Here is a 17366-nt window from a genome sequence, read left to right on the forward strand (position 1 = left end):
GGGTACAGAGCAGAGAGGAACTGATGTGTGTGTGTGTGGGGGGGGGGGGGCAGACGTGCAGAGGAGAACAGAGAGGAACTGATGTGTGGGTGGGGAATGTGCAGGGGGTTACAGAGAGGAATTGTGTGTGAGGGGCACAGATGTGCAGGGGGTACGGAGAGGAACCAGAGGAACTGATGTGTGTGTGTGGGGGGGGCAGATGTGCAGGGGGTACAGCGAGAAACTGATGTGTGTGGGGGGGAAGACAGATGTGCAGGGGGGTACAGAGAGGAACTGATGTGTGTGGGGGGGAACAGATGTGCAGGGGAATACGGAGAGGAACTGATGTGTGTGGTATGTGGGGGGGAATGTGCAGGGGGGTACAGAGAGGGGCTGATGTGTGTGGGGTGGGGGCACGGATGTGCCGGGGGGTATAGAGAGGAACTGATGTGTGTGTGGGGAGGAACAGATGTGCAGGGGGTATGGAGAGGAACTGATGTGTGTGGGTGGGGGGGGGGACAGATGTGCAGGGGGGTACAGAGAGGAACTGATTGTGTGTGGGGGAGACAGATGTGCAGGGGCTACAGAGAGGAACTGATGTGGGGGGGCAGATGTGCAGGGGGTACAGAGAGGAACTGATAAGTGTGTGGGGGGGCAGATGTGCAGGGGGTACAGAGAGGAACTGATGTGTGTGGAGGGGGGCATTCGTGCAGGGGGGTACAGAGAGGAACTGATGTGTGTGTGGGGGGGACAGATGTGTAGGGGGGTACAGAGATGGAACTGATGTGTGTGTGTGTGTGTGTGGGGGGGGGACAGATGTTCAGGGGGGCAGAGAGGAACTGATGTGTGCGAGGGGGGGCATATGTGCAGGGGGTTACAGAGAGGAACTAATGTGTGTGTGGGGGGGGGACAGATGTGCAGGGGGGTACAGAGAGGAACTGATGTGTGTGTGGTGGGGGGAACAAATGTGCAGGGGGGGTATTGAGAGGAACTGATGTGTGTGTGTGGGGCAGATGTGCAGGGGGTACAGAGAGGAACTGATGTGTGTAGAGGGGGAGCAGATGTGCAGGGGCATACAGAGAGGAACTGATGTGTGTGTGGGGGAGACAGATGTGCAGGTGGTACAGAGAGGAACTGAAGTGTGTGGGGGGGCAGATGTGCAGAGGGGTAAAGAGAGGAACTGATGTGTGTGTGTGTGGGAGGGGACAAATGTGCAGGGGGGTACAGAGAGGAACTAATGTGTGTGTGGGGGGGGGGGGTACAGAGAGGAACTGATGTGTGTGTGGGGGGGACCAGATGTGCAGGGGGGTACAGAGAGGAACTGATGTGTGTGATGGGGGACAGATGTGCGGGGGGGGTACAGAGAGAAGCAGATGTGTGTGTGGGGATGGGACAGATGTGCACGGGGGTACAGAGAAGAACTAATGTGTATATGGGGAACAGATGTGCAGGGGGGTACAGAGCAGAGAGGAACTGATGTGTGTGGGGGGGGGGGGCAGATGTGCAGGAGAGGACAGAGAGGAACTGATGTGTGGGTGGGGAATGTGCAGGGGGTTACAGAGAGGAATTGTGTGTGAGGGGCACAGATGTGCAGGGGGTACGGAGAGGAACTGATGTGGGGGGGGGGACAGATGTGCAGGGGGTACAGCGAGAAACTGATGTGTGTGTGTGGGGGGGGGGGACAGATTGCAGGGGGGTACAGAGAGGAACTGATGTGTGTCGGGGGGAACAGATGTGCAGGGGAATACAGAGAGGAACTGGTGTGTGGGGGGGGATGTGCAGGGGAGTACAGAGAGGGGCTGATGTGTGTGGGGTGGGGGCACGGATGTGCCGGGGGTACAGAGAGGAACTGATGTGTGTGTGGGGGGGAACAGATGTGCAGGGGGTACGGAGAGGAACTGATGTGTGTTAGGGGGCAGATGTGCAGGAGGTACAGAGAGGAACTGATGTGTGTGGGTGGGGGGGGGACAGATGTGCAGGGGGGGTACAGAGAGGAACTGATGTGTGTGTGGAGGGGGGCAGATGTTCAGGGGGATACAGAGAGAAACTGATGTGTGTGGGGGTGGGGGCAGATGTGCAGAGGGGTACAGAGAGGAATGTGTGTGTGGGGGGAACAGATGTACAGGGGGGTACAGAGAGGTACTGATGTGTGGGGCGTGACAGAAGTGCATAGGGGTACAGAGAGGAACTAATGTGTGTGGGGGGAACAGATGTGCAGGGGGGTACAGAGCAAAGAGAAACTGATGTGTGTGTTGGGGGGGGGGGGGCAGAGAGGTATTGATGTGTGGGGGGGGACAGATGTGCAGAGGGGTACAGAGAGAAACTGACGTGTGTGTGGGGGGCAACAGATGTGCAGGGGGCTACAGAGAGGAGCTGATGTGTGTGGGGGGGAACAGATGTGCAGGGGAGTACAGAGAGGTGGGGGGGATGTGCAGGGGGGGTACAGAGAGGAGTTGATGTGTGTGGGGGGGCACAGATGTGCAGGGGGTACAGAGAGGAACTGGTGTGTGTGGGGGGGTAACAGATGTGCAGGGGGGTACAGAGAGAAACTGATGTCTGTGTGGTGGGGGTACGACAGATGTGCAGGGGGTACAGAGAGGAACTGTTGTATGTGTAGGGGGGCAGATGTGCAGGGGGTACAGAGAGGAACTGGTGTGTTTGTGTGTGTGTATGTGTGGGGGGGGGGGGTTTGAGGGCTACAGAGGGGAACAGGCGTTCAGGGGATACAGTGATGGGGTGATCTGAGGTGTGAAGGTGGAAGAATTATGGTGATCTGAAACCAGAAAATACAGGAATTGGGGTGATTTGAGGTGTGGAGGTTCAAGTCCACCTTTGTAAAAAAAATAACAAACGCAGATCTTTTTGCAGTTCTCTGAGGCAATCTGACTATGATTAAGAACAATGTTGATAGAAGCAAAGAAATAACAATATTCATTTGCTGCTGCTCCTCGACTGTCCATTCACAGGCTAGGATAGAGAGGTGTTCAAGCTGCACTGTAATAAAGCTCCTCTCCAGCCTCCTGCCTGCCACTCATACCCTCCTCCTCCCACCTCTTCTAAATATTTGCTGTCTTTAAATAAAAAAAATTAAAATAAACCTAAATGCTTTTTTTTTACCTAAATCTGTAGTCACATGACACTCTAGTCCTGAGTCCCCTCTCTTCTTTGTACCTTTGACAGGTGAAACAGCTCCCATATAAGTGTATATAGTTGTTTTCCAGGGGTTAGCTTTAAGCTTGCAATGAAATTCCAGCTCCCCTATGCACCACTATAGCATTCCTGTACTTTTTTTTGCATAAATATCAAAGCTTTCCATAAAATCTACAGACACATACCTTACTGTCCTCATCCATGATTCCAAACAGATCTGTTGCTTCTGTCTTACGTTCTTACAGACTGTAGGTCATGACACTGGAAGGAGTTGACCAGCTGGTCTCATTAGCACACACCCTGCATCATCCACCCTCCTACCTACCCTCCCATTCCCAGGTGCACGTTTTTTAAATGAAATGCAATCAATCAGTGATCACCCTTCTCACTAAATACACAATATGCAATCAGATTGCATAGTGTATGGCCATATTTATACAAGTACATAGGAGGGAGTAGACAGAAACACTCAGCTATCAAGCTCCGTTCACATCTCTGCATAGCGGGAACTCGCATTCCCACATGTGTTTTTATTTTTTTATTTTTAGCGATGTGGGAAGGTGTTTTTGGAGCATTTTCACTCATCACACATAGGGCAGCCCATCCACCTGAATGGCCTGCCCTACATGCAGCAATTGCCCCAAAGAAGCTTCAGAACTTTTTTTTAGAGTAGAGCTTGGTGCGTTTTCTACTGCGATCTTTGGTGCAGTGTATTTCTTAAAATGCAAGGAAATGCACAGATGTGAATGGAGCCTCATTGTTCTTGTGTTATCGCACCAATTTCGCTTTCGGGCCCCATTCACATCTAGCATAGTGGGAGCGAATGTTTCGTGGCTTGTTTTTCCTGTAACTTGCATAGGGCAGCCTGCTGACTTAAATGGGCTGTGCTATATGTGGCTTATGGGACATGTTGGCGGTTTGTGGGTTGCATGTTTTTTACATTTGCAGCATTTGCCACTCGTTTTTTCACATGGAAAAATGTGTGTGTGCTTCTGTGTTTGGTGTGCCATTACCAATTAATGGCACTGAAAGCACAACTAGTAATTTTCGGTGCATAAAGGTGGCCATATACTATAAAATCTTATTGTACAATTACCTTTAGATTTACCAAATTTATATAATTGGAGGAAACCCCTATCTAGCCAATCACTCTATATTCAATCAAGCAGGCCCTTGCACTATATAATTGATGGCAACCTAAAGGAGATTGTACAATAAGATTGTATAGTGTATGGCCACCTTTATACACCTACGCCAACATGTCCCATAAACCACATATAGCACAGCCCAAACCACATATAACACAGCCCATTTAAATTGTGTATGCATGTCACAGGAAAAACGAGCAACAAAATGTGTGCTCCCACTATACTAGATGTGAATGGGGCCTGAAAGTGAAATTGGTGCGATAACACAAGAACAATGAGGCTCCATTCACATCTGTGCGTTTCCTTGCATTTCAAAAATGTGCTGTACCAAAAATCACAGTAAAAACGCACCAAGCTCCACTCTAAAAAAAAGTTCTGAAGCTTCTTTGGGACGATTGCTGCATGTAGGGCAGCCCATTCAGGTGGATGGGCTGCCCTATGTGTGATGAGTGAAAATGCTCCAAAAAGCCTCCCCCCCTCGCTAAAAAAAGAAAACACGCATGTGGAAATGCGAATTCCCGCTATGCAGAGATGTGAACGTGGCTTGATAGCTGAGTGTTTCTGTCCACGCCCTCCTATGTACTTGTATAAAGATGGCCATACACTATGCAATCTGATTTTATATTGTGTATTTAGTGAGAAGGGTTATCACTGATTGATTGCATCTCATTAAAAAAACGTGCAGCTGGGAGTGGGAGGGTGGATGATGCAGGGTGTGTGCTAATGAGATCAGCTGGTTAACTCCTTGCTGTGTCATGACCTACAGTCTGTAAGGCTGTAAGACAGAAGCAATAGATCTGTTTGGAATCATGGATATAGTAAGGTACATGTCTATAGATTTTATGGAAAGCTTTGATATTTTTGCAAACTACATGGACCATAGGGTGAGTACATGGATTGAAAACTGGCTACAAGGGCGAGTTTAGAGGGTGGTGATAAATGGGGAGTACTCAGAATGGTCAGGGGTGGGTAGTGGGGGTCCCCAGGGTTCTGTGCTGGGGCCAATCCTATTTAATGTGTTCATAAACAACCTGGAGGATGGGGTAAACAGTTCAATCTCTGTTTTTGTGGACGATACTAAGCTAAGCAGAGCAAAAACTTCTCCGCAGGAGTTTCAGAAAGATCTCTCTTTTTTTTTTTTTTTTTTTTTTTGTACCTAACATGCAGTTTCTTATATAATTCAACTTATTGGATATAACACATAATATTAAAGCAGTGGTATGCATCCCTCTATGAATTAAACTATTTCTTGTTTCCCAAGCCAGAATTATTGGTGCATTTTTAACTTGGCTTTCCACCACTAGTGAAGGAGTATGAGGTTCAAAATACCTCTTTACCAGTTTATGTGGAAGAAGTCCACTTTGACCATAGCCAGCACATATACACAAGCGCATACACTTCTGTCTCTGAACAGGTTTTCAATGATAAATATTGACTCCGTTAAATTGATGATAGACAACTCCTATCCTCATATTGATTAGTGGTTCCAAATTAATAATAACTACTGCAGTAGGGAACAGACACAAAAGATACGCTCAGCATCTTTCCAAATTACTGTTCCGCTTTATTATGACGCAATTGAAGGTTTTTATGCACATGATTACGTAGGTATCACATTAATATTACAATTGTACATTTATGGTAACAAGGGGCGTTACATAGGCAGGCTAATTCTAATCAGGACTCGAAAGAATGTAAACATTTACTGAAAACATTATTAGTGCTGTGTGCACAGTGAGGGCAATGTGCAATACATACAAAATACAATACAATTATATACAGAACTTACACATTTCCATTACAGTCTCCCCTCTTTTGATCAATATTTTGATCACTAACCATACCTGCTATCACCTTTAACCTGGAACCTCCACACGCTTAGGTAGAGGTAGTCCTGGCCAAAGAGGCAAAAAAACTCCATTGTGGAGAAAATAATGGCTGAGCAACTTTTTCATTACAAAATGACTTTTCATTGTGAAAAACAAATGATTGATAAGACATATTTACAGATTACTGGCTGTACACTCCTGTGGCCAGAATGGCCTTCTAGCTGAATTGTTGGCATGCTGACTTATCAGCATATGTAAACACAGACAATTCTACATAAAATGGAAAACGTACAAAAGACAAAATATGACTTCAACATGGCTAAACTACTTTTCAAATATATATATATCCCTTACAATTAAAGTAATTGAATCAAAAAGTACCCTAGACTGTGATCACAAGAGGGAAACAAATCAAACACAGAGATTTCTTTAATTTAGTCATTTTTGCAGTGTCTGGTGTGGATCCAGGTGACTTTTCCTTCAAGTTTTGCAAAAACTGTACATGAAATAGACGCTGTATTGAGTCTCCAAACATTTCCTTATATATAAATGTCTCTTAACAATCCAAAAGTCACCTGGCTTTAGTTTTAGATCCTTCCAAACTTTTAGGATCTGGAATTAGGGAGAAAACACATAAATGAGTTTGTAAAAAACCTTAAAAGATCATCAGCATTCTCCGTGAGATCCGAATGGAGGACTTCAGCTGCTGAGACAAAGTATAAGCAAGTGAGTAACACACTCCCAAACCAAATCCCATAGGGAGAGAGTCCAACATCCCCCTTAGGGGCTTCATAAAATATAAGAAAACATTCAGGCAAAAGTTTTCTAGTTTCTTACTCTACTTTGTCCGCTACATTGTAGACAGTAGGGGGTGTAAAAATAAAACCTCAAAACTTCTAGTAAGGACTCTCCTATAAAAAAAATATTTCTTTTGTTACTCTCTGTACTTTCTGCACTCTGTACTTACAAACTAACACTTTTTACTGTGGCCTTTGCAGTAGCATTTGCCACTGGACATCCAAAAAACATGTCCATACAGACAAAATGCATACTTGTAAGATCTTGACTTGGGTATTTGGATATATCTTTTTGTAATCTCTGGAAGGGATGTTCAGCTTTTGGTAACACCTTTGGTAACAGGTAAAACAAGAAGTGGTATGTTATAAAAACAACTGTGGAGAACCCTGGCTCTATCCCATGCTCATTTACTAAGGCAGCCATAACTGCTTGTGACTGATGACACGGTCCATGTGTCAAGCTGGAGGGAAAAGAGTGGCTGGCAGACATAAATGATCACCTTTTCCAAAGTCCTGTTTCATAAGAAGTTGCCCCCTGTGGACCACTTGTTCTTCTCGTTCTGGGTCCTTAAAGTTGAATTATTAATCCCAGCTATACTGGGCCAGAACTAGGGTGGAATCTGAGAGTTGCACAGACCCATCAAGTGTCCGGGGCTGTAAATGCAGCATCCTTAGTCACCTGGTCTGCTTCCATGTGTGAAAGTTAATATGGCTACCTCAGCAAGAAGCTGGAAGGCTGAAAACAGCCGATCAAATTAACTTGGCATGCTTGGTTGGTTTACCTGCCGAAGTAAAAACAAACTTCTGGCCCTTTAAATGTAACCAAAAGCTCTCTATATCTCGACTATCTATATAAATATACACTCTTTTTATAGCTCACGGGCTTTGCTAAAACATGGAGCTCTGCTTCTTGAGCTGGGCAAAAAGGATCCAATGACTTTGAATACAGAGTATCCTTCTGGGTGATAAACTGCATACTCAAATCTACAAAAAATGTAATATCTGGGTCTTCAGGGAGTGTGTCCTGCACGGGGCTCACAGCAGCTGATTCCTACACCATCAATTTAACACACGTGTCTTCCTTTGTCTCCAGCCTCCTCCAATAGAGGCAATAAGGTGGCTGGATTCAAATGTACACATTTTTCATTGTTAGATTTGTACATAAACAAACTCATATTTTAAACCTTTCATTAGACAAACATTTGCTGCACAGAATGTCGGACCATTAAAAATTAAATGTTTGACCAAAACAATATCTAACTTTGTCTAATAGCACCTTTGCATAAAAGCTGCAGCTCTGATATATCGGGGTGAACCATTTATTACTGGGTCCAGCTTCCATAAATATATTACACTAGCTTGTTTTCTATCATGCTGTTTGTGTAAGAACTCCAGTTTCATGTTTCAAAAGACAACTTTTTCCTGGCAATATTATAATAAATGATAACAATACCCTGCGGTCATACAGAGATGTCCATAAATCCAAAACTATTCTTCTGCTTATACCACTGCACTTACAAGAAAAAGGGGCACATCATTTCACAATCCACACATTCTGCTTTGGATTTCAAAAATAAAAATAAGTAAAAACAAAAGGACCAAGAATCTGTATGATGGACCAGAAAGCATCAAAAACTATAAAACAACTGGCTGCAGGTGGCATCTATCCTAACAGGGTGTGTGGACTTGATGTGATGGGTCTGTTATATTTAAATTTTTATTTATTATAACTCTCACATCATGGACCGCACATCAAGTTATTATCAAGAACCTTGAAATTTAATTTTTGTAGAAAAACTTCTTATGTATTCCATCCATCTTGGCTTTGTTAAATATTATGGCAGCTTTATTCCAAATAACAACCTCATCTTAATCTTTTTTTCTCTCAATAAGGGCTTATTGTATAAACGTAAAATTACAAAAATTGTTATCTTAATCTAAACTAATCCCATTCATTACAAATTTCCCCAATAACCTGGATTTCATTTCCAACCAAAGGTTGTCTAAACCAGTTTCATTATATCTATATAATTGTTAAACTCATATTAGAAATTAATACTCATTATTACTTAATTTTACTTAATTTCCCTTTTTTAAATGCACTGTTTCCACTATCAAAGGATATTCAATGTGTGCAATACACGGTTAAATGTAACCTTCATTTTACCATCTTTGGAAAACAGATTCAAAATAATTGTGATTATGTTGTTTACCATTAGATTCGTTAACCCGGCACATTTTGTTATAAATGTTTTGTCTAAAAAACAGAAATTGGCAATGGTGTCCTTCCAGCTAATCACTAACCTCTCATCCCAGCCACATTTCTTTCATGAGAGCACAAAGGAGGGGGTCACATCTGCGTACATGACACACACAAGCAATAGAACTAAAGGTCCCAGCATTCGCACACACATACACCAATATCTCTCTAAAATCGCTTACATTTTTCCCATTTGTACACAACACATGCATATCATTCTCTCACTTTCTTTTAACTCTTTAATATTTCCCTGCCTTAAATTCTGCATTCCTTATTTTGTTCAGAAATCCTTTATATCTAGCTTCTATGATCAGACGGTCAGCCAGAGTGCTCATCCCATCTTCCCTCTCTGAAAACATATAAAGTATTCTGTTTTACCTCTCATTTCTCTGTTTCTGACTTTTACTAGTTGTAGTGCCTGATCCCAAATTCATCCCACAACTTAACATGAAAATGTCCCTTTCTGTCTAGTTCTAATGTCACCCTTGATCCACCCTGCTCACATAGCTGTTTCTCTAGCTGTTTACTCTGCATGATTCTTAGTCCCTGTGGACTTTGGTAACCCAGTTACCCATTGTGGATCCCTGTCCACTTTAACCATTAATCTAGGGGCTCAGTATAGGCGGAACCGTACCTTTGGTTCATATGTAACGCTCCTCTTGCGCTGGGCATTTTGGAGGGTCTCTTACCCTTCATTCCCTTACTTAATTCAATGCCCATAATGACTGGCCAGTCTTCTCTCTTCTCTACGTGTGCCTATACCCTCTTACCTCTAAACTACTTTATCTAGCAGATGTACTACATATACCTGTGAACAGCACTATTCTACCCTTTCTTATCTATAACACTCCGATGAACAATAGACAGTGACAACATAACATATAACCACCAATCAATACAGTTCGATTAAGGGGAGTAAAATAGGTACCCTTTGTCCCGAAAATGCCTTACCGATCAAGGAAGTCTGATAACTCAAATGTAAGCAAAAGGCTTACCTCAGCCGGCTGATTATCAGAAATTCCCGGATCGTCTCAAGCTCCTCGTTTCGGATACTCAGGGTCACCTGGAATCCCCTCCTAAGGCAAGGCTCGCCATGCTGACTCCGTTAAATTGATGATAGGCAACTCCTATCCTCATATTGATTAGTGGTTCCAAATTAATAATAACTACTGCAGTAGGGAACAGACACAAAAGATACGCTCAGCATCTTTCCAAATTACTGTTCCGCTTTATTATGACGCAATTGAAGGTTTTTATGCACATGATTACATAGGTATCACATTAATATTACAATTGTACATTTATGGTAACAAGGGGCGTTACATAGGCAGGCTAATTCTAATCAGGACTCGAAAGAATGTAAACATTTACTGAAAACATTATTAGTGCTGTGTGCACAGTGAGGGCAATGTGCAATACATACAAAATACAATACAATTATATACAGAACTTACACATTTCCATTACAATATCAATGTTTTTTTACTCCAACAGCATAGCATGCCGTTTTTTGACCAGCTGCTTTGCTTTGTGAATGGGCATTTTATTACTTTAATTGTTTTAGCAAGACAGTCAAATTTCATTGGTTTAAAGGGTTTGTAAAGTCAAATTAAAAAGCAAACAAGCATGTTAAATGTACCTGCTCTGGACAATATTGCACAGAATGGCTCCTCTTCTTTTCAGGTCCCCCCGCCAGCACTCCTGGCTCCTGCTCTTCTCGGTGTGCCACTGTAGGAAGCTGCTTCCTATTGCGGCACACCTGCGGGCTTGCTTAAACACGGATAGCATTGCTAGGCTCCTTCCCCTACTCCATCATCACAAGAGGAGCCAGACAAAGACTGTGAAAGCAGGGAGAAGAGGACAAAGCCTCTACAGATGGGCACAGAGTGGGATCGAGAATGCGCTCAGGTAAGTATAAGAGGGGCAAGGGGGTGATACACATATGAGACATTTTTACTTTCATTCAGGGAAATCATCAAGGTAAAATATGTTTAGGCTTTACAACCACTTTAATTTGTCAAGTAAAATGTTGACACTTGTTTTTTTTTTAGTGTAAAGAATCACAAAAGCAGTAATATTTGAATGTTAAAGAAGCTGGGCAAACTAGGATCACATTGTATACACTGAACATCAGTGTACAATCAGCTACATAGACTCAGAGATCATGTTCAGTATGCGTGTTTGCATCTGCATACTCATGCAAGCCCACACTGCAAATTTACCAGTGATTTTACCTGTTCTTGTCAATTTACTTTAGTAATCAGGCCCAGGATGTCATCCCAACTTATTCATCAACTGGTATACAGCCAAGATATATGAATGTAACAATGCAAAGGAATAATGAAAATTATATATCCTATAGAGATTGTAAGCAAGCCTCTCCTCTTCAATTGTTGCCTAATTCAGTCATATTGATGCCCCGAGTGAGCTAAACTTGAGCTGAGATTTGAGATAATCTGAGTGATGGCAAATTTCACTAATATCTCAAGGTGTTTGTGGGTCACATGACTTCCAATCTATTCATAAAGCTTAGAAGATAATAAAATAAGAGTAGATAATAGGTCTGGAGATCTTTGTTTTGTGACTTTTGTAATGTTCTCCATTGATGGTCAGAATAATTGTGCCATCTTTGTGTGTGATGTCAATTTTATTTTCTATGCACTCAGCATTACATTCTAATACTGAGTGGTTATTAACAGTAACAACTTTCTCTTTTGCTACCTAATAAAAAATGAAAGTGCATGCTGTGCACTGCAATGAAATATTATTATAAGAAAAAACATGCAAGTTAGACTTGTTCACTTTCAGTCGAAAAACACCATCTATTGAAATGCAGGATAGTTATAGTAACATGGTCACGAACATAAAACAAAAAACTGCTATCATATATAAAATGCAGGCACCTAGATACCTACAGCCATGTCCATGCACCTCCATTATGCTCAAATGCCAGGCCTTTCTGGTGGAAAAATTGGTTGTTTCAAAGCTTGCCCACTCACTTGCACCTTTTACACGTTCCCAGTGGCCCATCACTATCATGTGCTGTCTCCTTGGTCTATAGGAATATGCAATAAGAAAAGGAGGATGAGGCAAGATCTGACACTGGCAGCAACTGCTGTCCTTCAAAGCAATTTGGTATTTGCTGCAGGTTCTGTGGAGCAATTTGTCTTCAGCAGGTTCTGAGAAGATGCACTGAAATTCTTTAAGTCAACTCACTCAGTAGCTCTACTCACCCAACTCACCCTTCTAGAACTCCTGCTCTGTGTTTACATCAGAGATTTGTAAGATCGAAGGCTACTGAGTCCCCACTAGAATGGGTAGCAGGGGAGCTGGGCTTCATAAAAACAACTTGAATAACAGCTACTGCTTTGAATTTTGGGTTGAATTGCTCCACATTGCCTGCAGCTGTAGTGGGGGCTTTCCAAAGCTCTTTTTTCTGCTTATTAAGAATATAAAAACATTTTGCCGTCCATAGCGTGGCCATTTTAATTTACCCCCAGACATGAGATGATTATCTCAAATTTCATTTGGATGGTACCATGATTATCATGCCTATGGGTAACAACAGACACCTCCTAGAAAACATAAATGGGGAAAAAGGTCAGGGCTGGATTAATCAAATCTGTTCTCAGCTAAGGTAAGACCTAAGCATGTCTGTTCTTTGTCACATCAGCATAAAATGTAATGTTGGTGTAAAGAATAAAAGAAACACGCACACTCAACGGTTAGATTGTGTTATATATCTAATGTATGTAGCTAGAATTTCTTTGTAGCACAGTGTCAGTTCTGCTTGTGGCTTCTAGTTTTCAGAAAGGCTGTAGCTGCACTGTTGCACCAAAGCCTTTAACTAATTATCTTTTCAGTTGCATGAACAGGGTTTCAGATTGCAGCTTGTTTCTTCAGCTTTATTAGCAATAGCAGTTACACTTGAGAATGCAAGAAATTATGTTATAGTATACTCCTCTGTAAATGTTAAGATCTAATTATAGATAAGACAACAAAAATCCCAAGCATATTATGATGGCAGAAATGTAATACTTTGAGGCAATGTAGATTAAAAACACTTGCATGTTTTATATACTATATTTTCCAAGCTGCAAACAAATAGGTGACACTTTTAAATTTATAATACAATAAGGTATCTAGATTCCTTGCAGCAGTGACTTTATGGGATAATAGAATAATGGAACTAATATAGAAAGTCTATTTCTGGTGTGGAAGCTTAGGTCTTACTGTTCATTTATAAACAAGATTCTTCAGCCTTTTCTGCATCCCTGTATTTTTTGAATTATTCAATTCATATCCCTTATAGCTTCTTACTACTTAGTATACATACATTGGGACTTTGCACTGCCGAATATTATTTTCATAATATCACTACCTTATGTATTTTTGGAATAATGGAAACATTTAGATCAGTTTCATGTATGGAATTAATAATGTTTACAGTGTTCTACAGCTTTTTTTTTTAATTTGGCTAAAATATTTGGAGGTTCTACACCATACCTCTGAAAGTAATTTATATTTAATTGAACATAGGCAATGGGGTCACCTACTTTAGGAACCCCTTAGGGAAACATGTCAGCTCCACATTGTGCTTTCTTTTGGGTGGCAGATTATGTTAACGCCAACAATCACATTTATGCACATATACTGCAGTTTGAGGGACACAATATATAGGAATATGTAGAATAGAACATATATTTTTAACAAGGTACTTTAAATACAGCTTCAGAGAACTTTTTTTTGTTTTTAGAGTAGAAGGGTGTTAGAACTTCTGTTCTGTTTCATTGCTGCCTGTGACCCCATTAGGGAAATTTAATGGTGCCCTGGAGAGCAGTAAAAACTTGACTCTATTTCTAATCCTTCCACACTCTGTCCAAAACTAGGAAAAATGTTTTAAGCTTGACACACTTTAAGACTATTTCTGTCAACGTATGTTAAAATAATTTTTCTATATAGAAACCAAGACTTCCATGTACCTTTTCTAGGAAGACCTGTTGCTCACTGTTTCCAGTAGGAAAAATTATGATAATGATGTCATAGATGTTAGCTGCAGTCTGTTGCCATTTCACTTTTTACATGTGTACTGATTGCAATACTCTCTTTTGATTGTAAAATTAAGGTTTTGTGTCTTATTTATTCCAGGGTTGCAGCAGAAAAATGTACAGCTTCTTGAGAGGAACAAAACAGCTGCAAGTGTTACGGTTTTTAGGAATATCTATTGGTGTTACCCAGATTCTAGCAATGATCCTCACTATTACCTTGTTATGGGCTCTGTATTATGATCGGAAAGATCCCAGAACAGATCAAATCATACCTCTGAACCTTGAAAGTACACAGTACCAATGTCATCCAGTGGACACTTTACAACCACACCTGTCAAGGACTTCTGATCAAAGAACTACTGCCAATGGATTTAATACATACCTTGAAATGGATGAACTTTAACTGGTTGCATTTGCTGTGTTGGTGCAAGTGCCAATGGTTTTATTATACAGTTGAATTATATTTATGTAAAGTGTGCATCTTTCCTCAAGAGACAGGTAAATAATTGAACCCTGATAAAAAAAAAGATGAGTTGGTACAGCAAGATTTGACTGATCTACTGATTTTAGTATTAGGTGACCCATATGAGCTTACACACTGGCCAATATGTCACTTTGACACTATTTTTTGAATGTATCATTTATTCTACCTTCTATTGTGATGATCACTATCACTGACAGATCAAATGGGAAGAGTTTATCTGAGATCCACGTGATCAAAATGCCATTATGGAATAGATAGTATATTAATAATAGAATAATCCTATTTTACATGTCTGTATTGTCCATGTAGCATTTGTTTTGTCAGCTTTTTTTAAATTATTTAAAGAGGAACACAGGAATGCCTAATTTTTCTTTCTGAAAAGCTGGTCTTTGCCACTGTCAGGGCTCCAAAAGCTGAACATCTTCTTTTAACCAAAGAAGGAAGACTCTCTTATGCCTGTCTGCATTGTCTGCAGTTATCCCTATGTATCCTCAGTCTGGCATTCAGAACTATGCCCAAACTTTGGCTGAACTTTGTGTGTTGTATCTCCCAACTCTCTTTCTGTGCATAACCTTGGGATTTCAGGTGCAAATATACTGTATACTTTTCTCAGCCACCCCTGTTCTGCCTATTTACTTGTGCTGTGCAAAGGATGATAATTTGTGTAATTGTATGCATGGAACAGTGCAAAGTGTAGACTAAGCATTTTAATTTAGTGAACAAATGTGTGAACTAAATGCAAGATTTGACAATTGCCTGGAGCTCTGCTTTAAATGCTGAATATATGTGCGCCATAACCTCACGACTTGACCAGATTCAGATCCCTTTTGGCCCAATTTCCTAGTAAATGAGAATACATTTTTAGGTCAGCCCCACTTCAGACATATTATAATGAATCATACATCTTATATGAGTTTAACCTAATTTTGATAGAACATTTGCTGCAAAGCAGATTCACTGCAGTATACTTTGCATTTATGTCCCCTCAAGCCTCACGTCAGTCTAACTTATGTAACTATAAGCAATTTAGTGTTTGGTTATCTGCCTCTATTTATGATAAAGGCCAGATGACCCAAATTGTTAGCCTTTCGGTAATGTTTCAGACATGAATATATTTACTGATACATGTGTAGCTGAGAGACATTTAGATGATTTATTTATTTCTACACTTTATTAGCCACATCAGAAAAATAATGATTCTATTTTAAGGGAAATAACGTTTATAATTACATATAAAACTTGTTAAAGAAATATACAGTGGAGAAAATAAATTTTTGATCCCTTGCAGATTTTGTAAGTTTCCCCACTTACAAAGAAATGAAGGGTCTATAATTTTTTATCATAGGTGTATTTTAAATGATAGAGACAGAATATCAACCAAAAATCCAGAAAAAAACACATGACACAAATGTTATAGATTAAGTTGCAGTTCAGGGAGTAAAATAAGTATTTGATCCCAAAGCAAAACATGACTTAGTACTTGGTGGAGAAAGCCTTGTTGGCAAGCACAGAGGTAAGACGTTTCTTGTAGTTAGTAACCAGGTTTGCACACATCTCAAGAAGCATTTCGGTCCACTCTTCTTTACAGATCTTTATGGTTTCTTGGCTTTGGCTTGGCAACTCGAAGTTTCAGCTCCCTCCATAAATTTTCTATAGAATTAAGGTCTGTAGACTGACTAGGCCATTGTCCAGACCTTAATGTGCTTCTTGAGCCACTCATTTGTTGCCTTGGTGGTATGTTTTGGGTCATTGTCATGCTGAAAGACCCATTCATGACCCATCTTCGGTGTTCTGGCTGAGGGAAGAATGTTTTCATCCAAGATTTTACAATACATGGCCCCATCCATTGGCCCCTCCATGCGGCATAGTCAGCCTGTACCTTTAGCAGAAAAACAACCCCAAAGCATCATGTTTCCACCTCCGTGCTTGACTGTAGGGGTGGTGTTCTTAGGGTCACAGTCAGCATTTTTCTTCCTCCAAACATGGCAAGTCCCCCTCCTCAAAAGGACACATGTACAGTCATGCCAATGAACATCTAAATGAATCAGAGAAGTACTGGGCGAATATACTGTGGTCAGATGAGACCAAAATTGAGCTCTTTGGCATTAACTCAACTCGCCGTGTTTGGAGGAAGAAAAATGCTGACTACGACCCTAAGAACAACATCCCTACAGTCAAGCACAGAGGTGGAAACATGATGCTTTGGGGCTGTTTCTCTGCTAAAGGTACATGCTGACTTTGCCAAATTGAGGGGCCAATGGATGGGGCCATGTATTGTAAAATCTTGGATGAGAACCTTCTTCCCTCAGCCAGAACACTGAAGATGGGTCATGGATGGGTCTTTCAGCATGACAATGACCCAAAACATACCGCCAAGGCAACAAAGGAGTGCCTCAAAAAGAAGCATATTATGGTCATGGAGTTGCCTAGTCAGTCTCCAGACCTTAACCACTTCAATACTGGGCACTTTCGCCCCTTTTCTTCTTAAGCCAAAATGTATTCTGCTACATATCCGGTCGGAACACTGCATTCGTAAGTGTAATGTCCGCCTGTGCATGGATGTGGGATGTTCCGGGCGCTTGTTATGTTATCTGAGGCTCTTCTGGCCATGCAGTACATGTAATACTGCAGTATGGGTTGTGTCCGGCGGTATCCAGGACCAGCATCGAGC

General features: G+C 41.5%; 1 protein-coding gene across 3 annotated transcripts in view; it reads left to right on the top strand.

Annotated features, from left to right (window-relative positions):
• TSPAN12 (tetraspanin 12) overlaps positions 1-15311 on the top strand; it is a 315531-nt gene extending 300220 nt beyond the window's left edge. For all 3 annotated transcript variants that reach the window (XM_073619812.1, XM_073619814.1, XM_073619815.1), the window contains one exon: positions 14312-15311. In XM_073619812.1, coding sequence (XP_073475913.1) covers positions 14312-14614 — 303 coding nt within the window. In that variant the 3' untranslated portion in view covers positions 14615-15311. The remainder of the gene's footprint in view (positions 1-14311) is intronic.
• The last annotated feature ends 2055 nt before the right edge of the window (positions 15312-17366 follow it).

This window comes from Aquarana catesbeiana, linkage group LG03 (genome assembly GCF_042186555.1).
Source record: "Aquarana catesbeiana isolate 2022-GZ linkage group LG03, ASM4218655v1, whole genome shotgun sequence".
Lineage (NCBI taxonomy): Eukaryota > Metazoa > Chordata > Amphibia > Anura > Ranidae > Aquarana > Aquarana catesbeiana.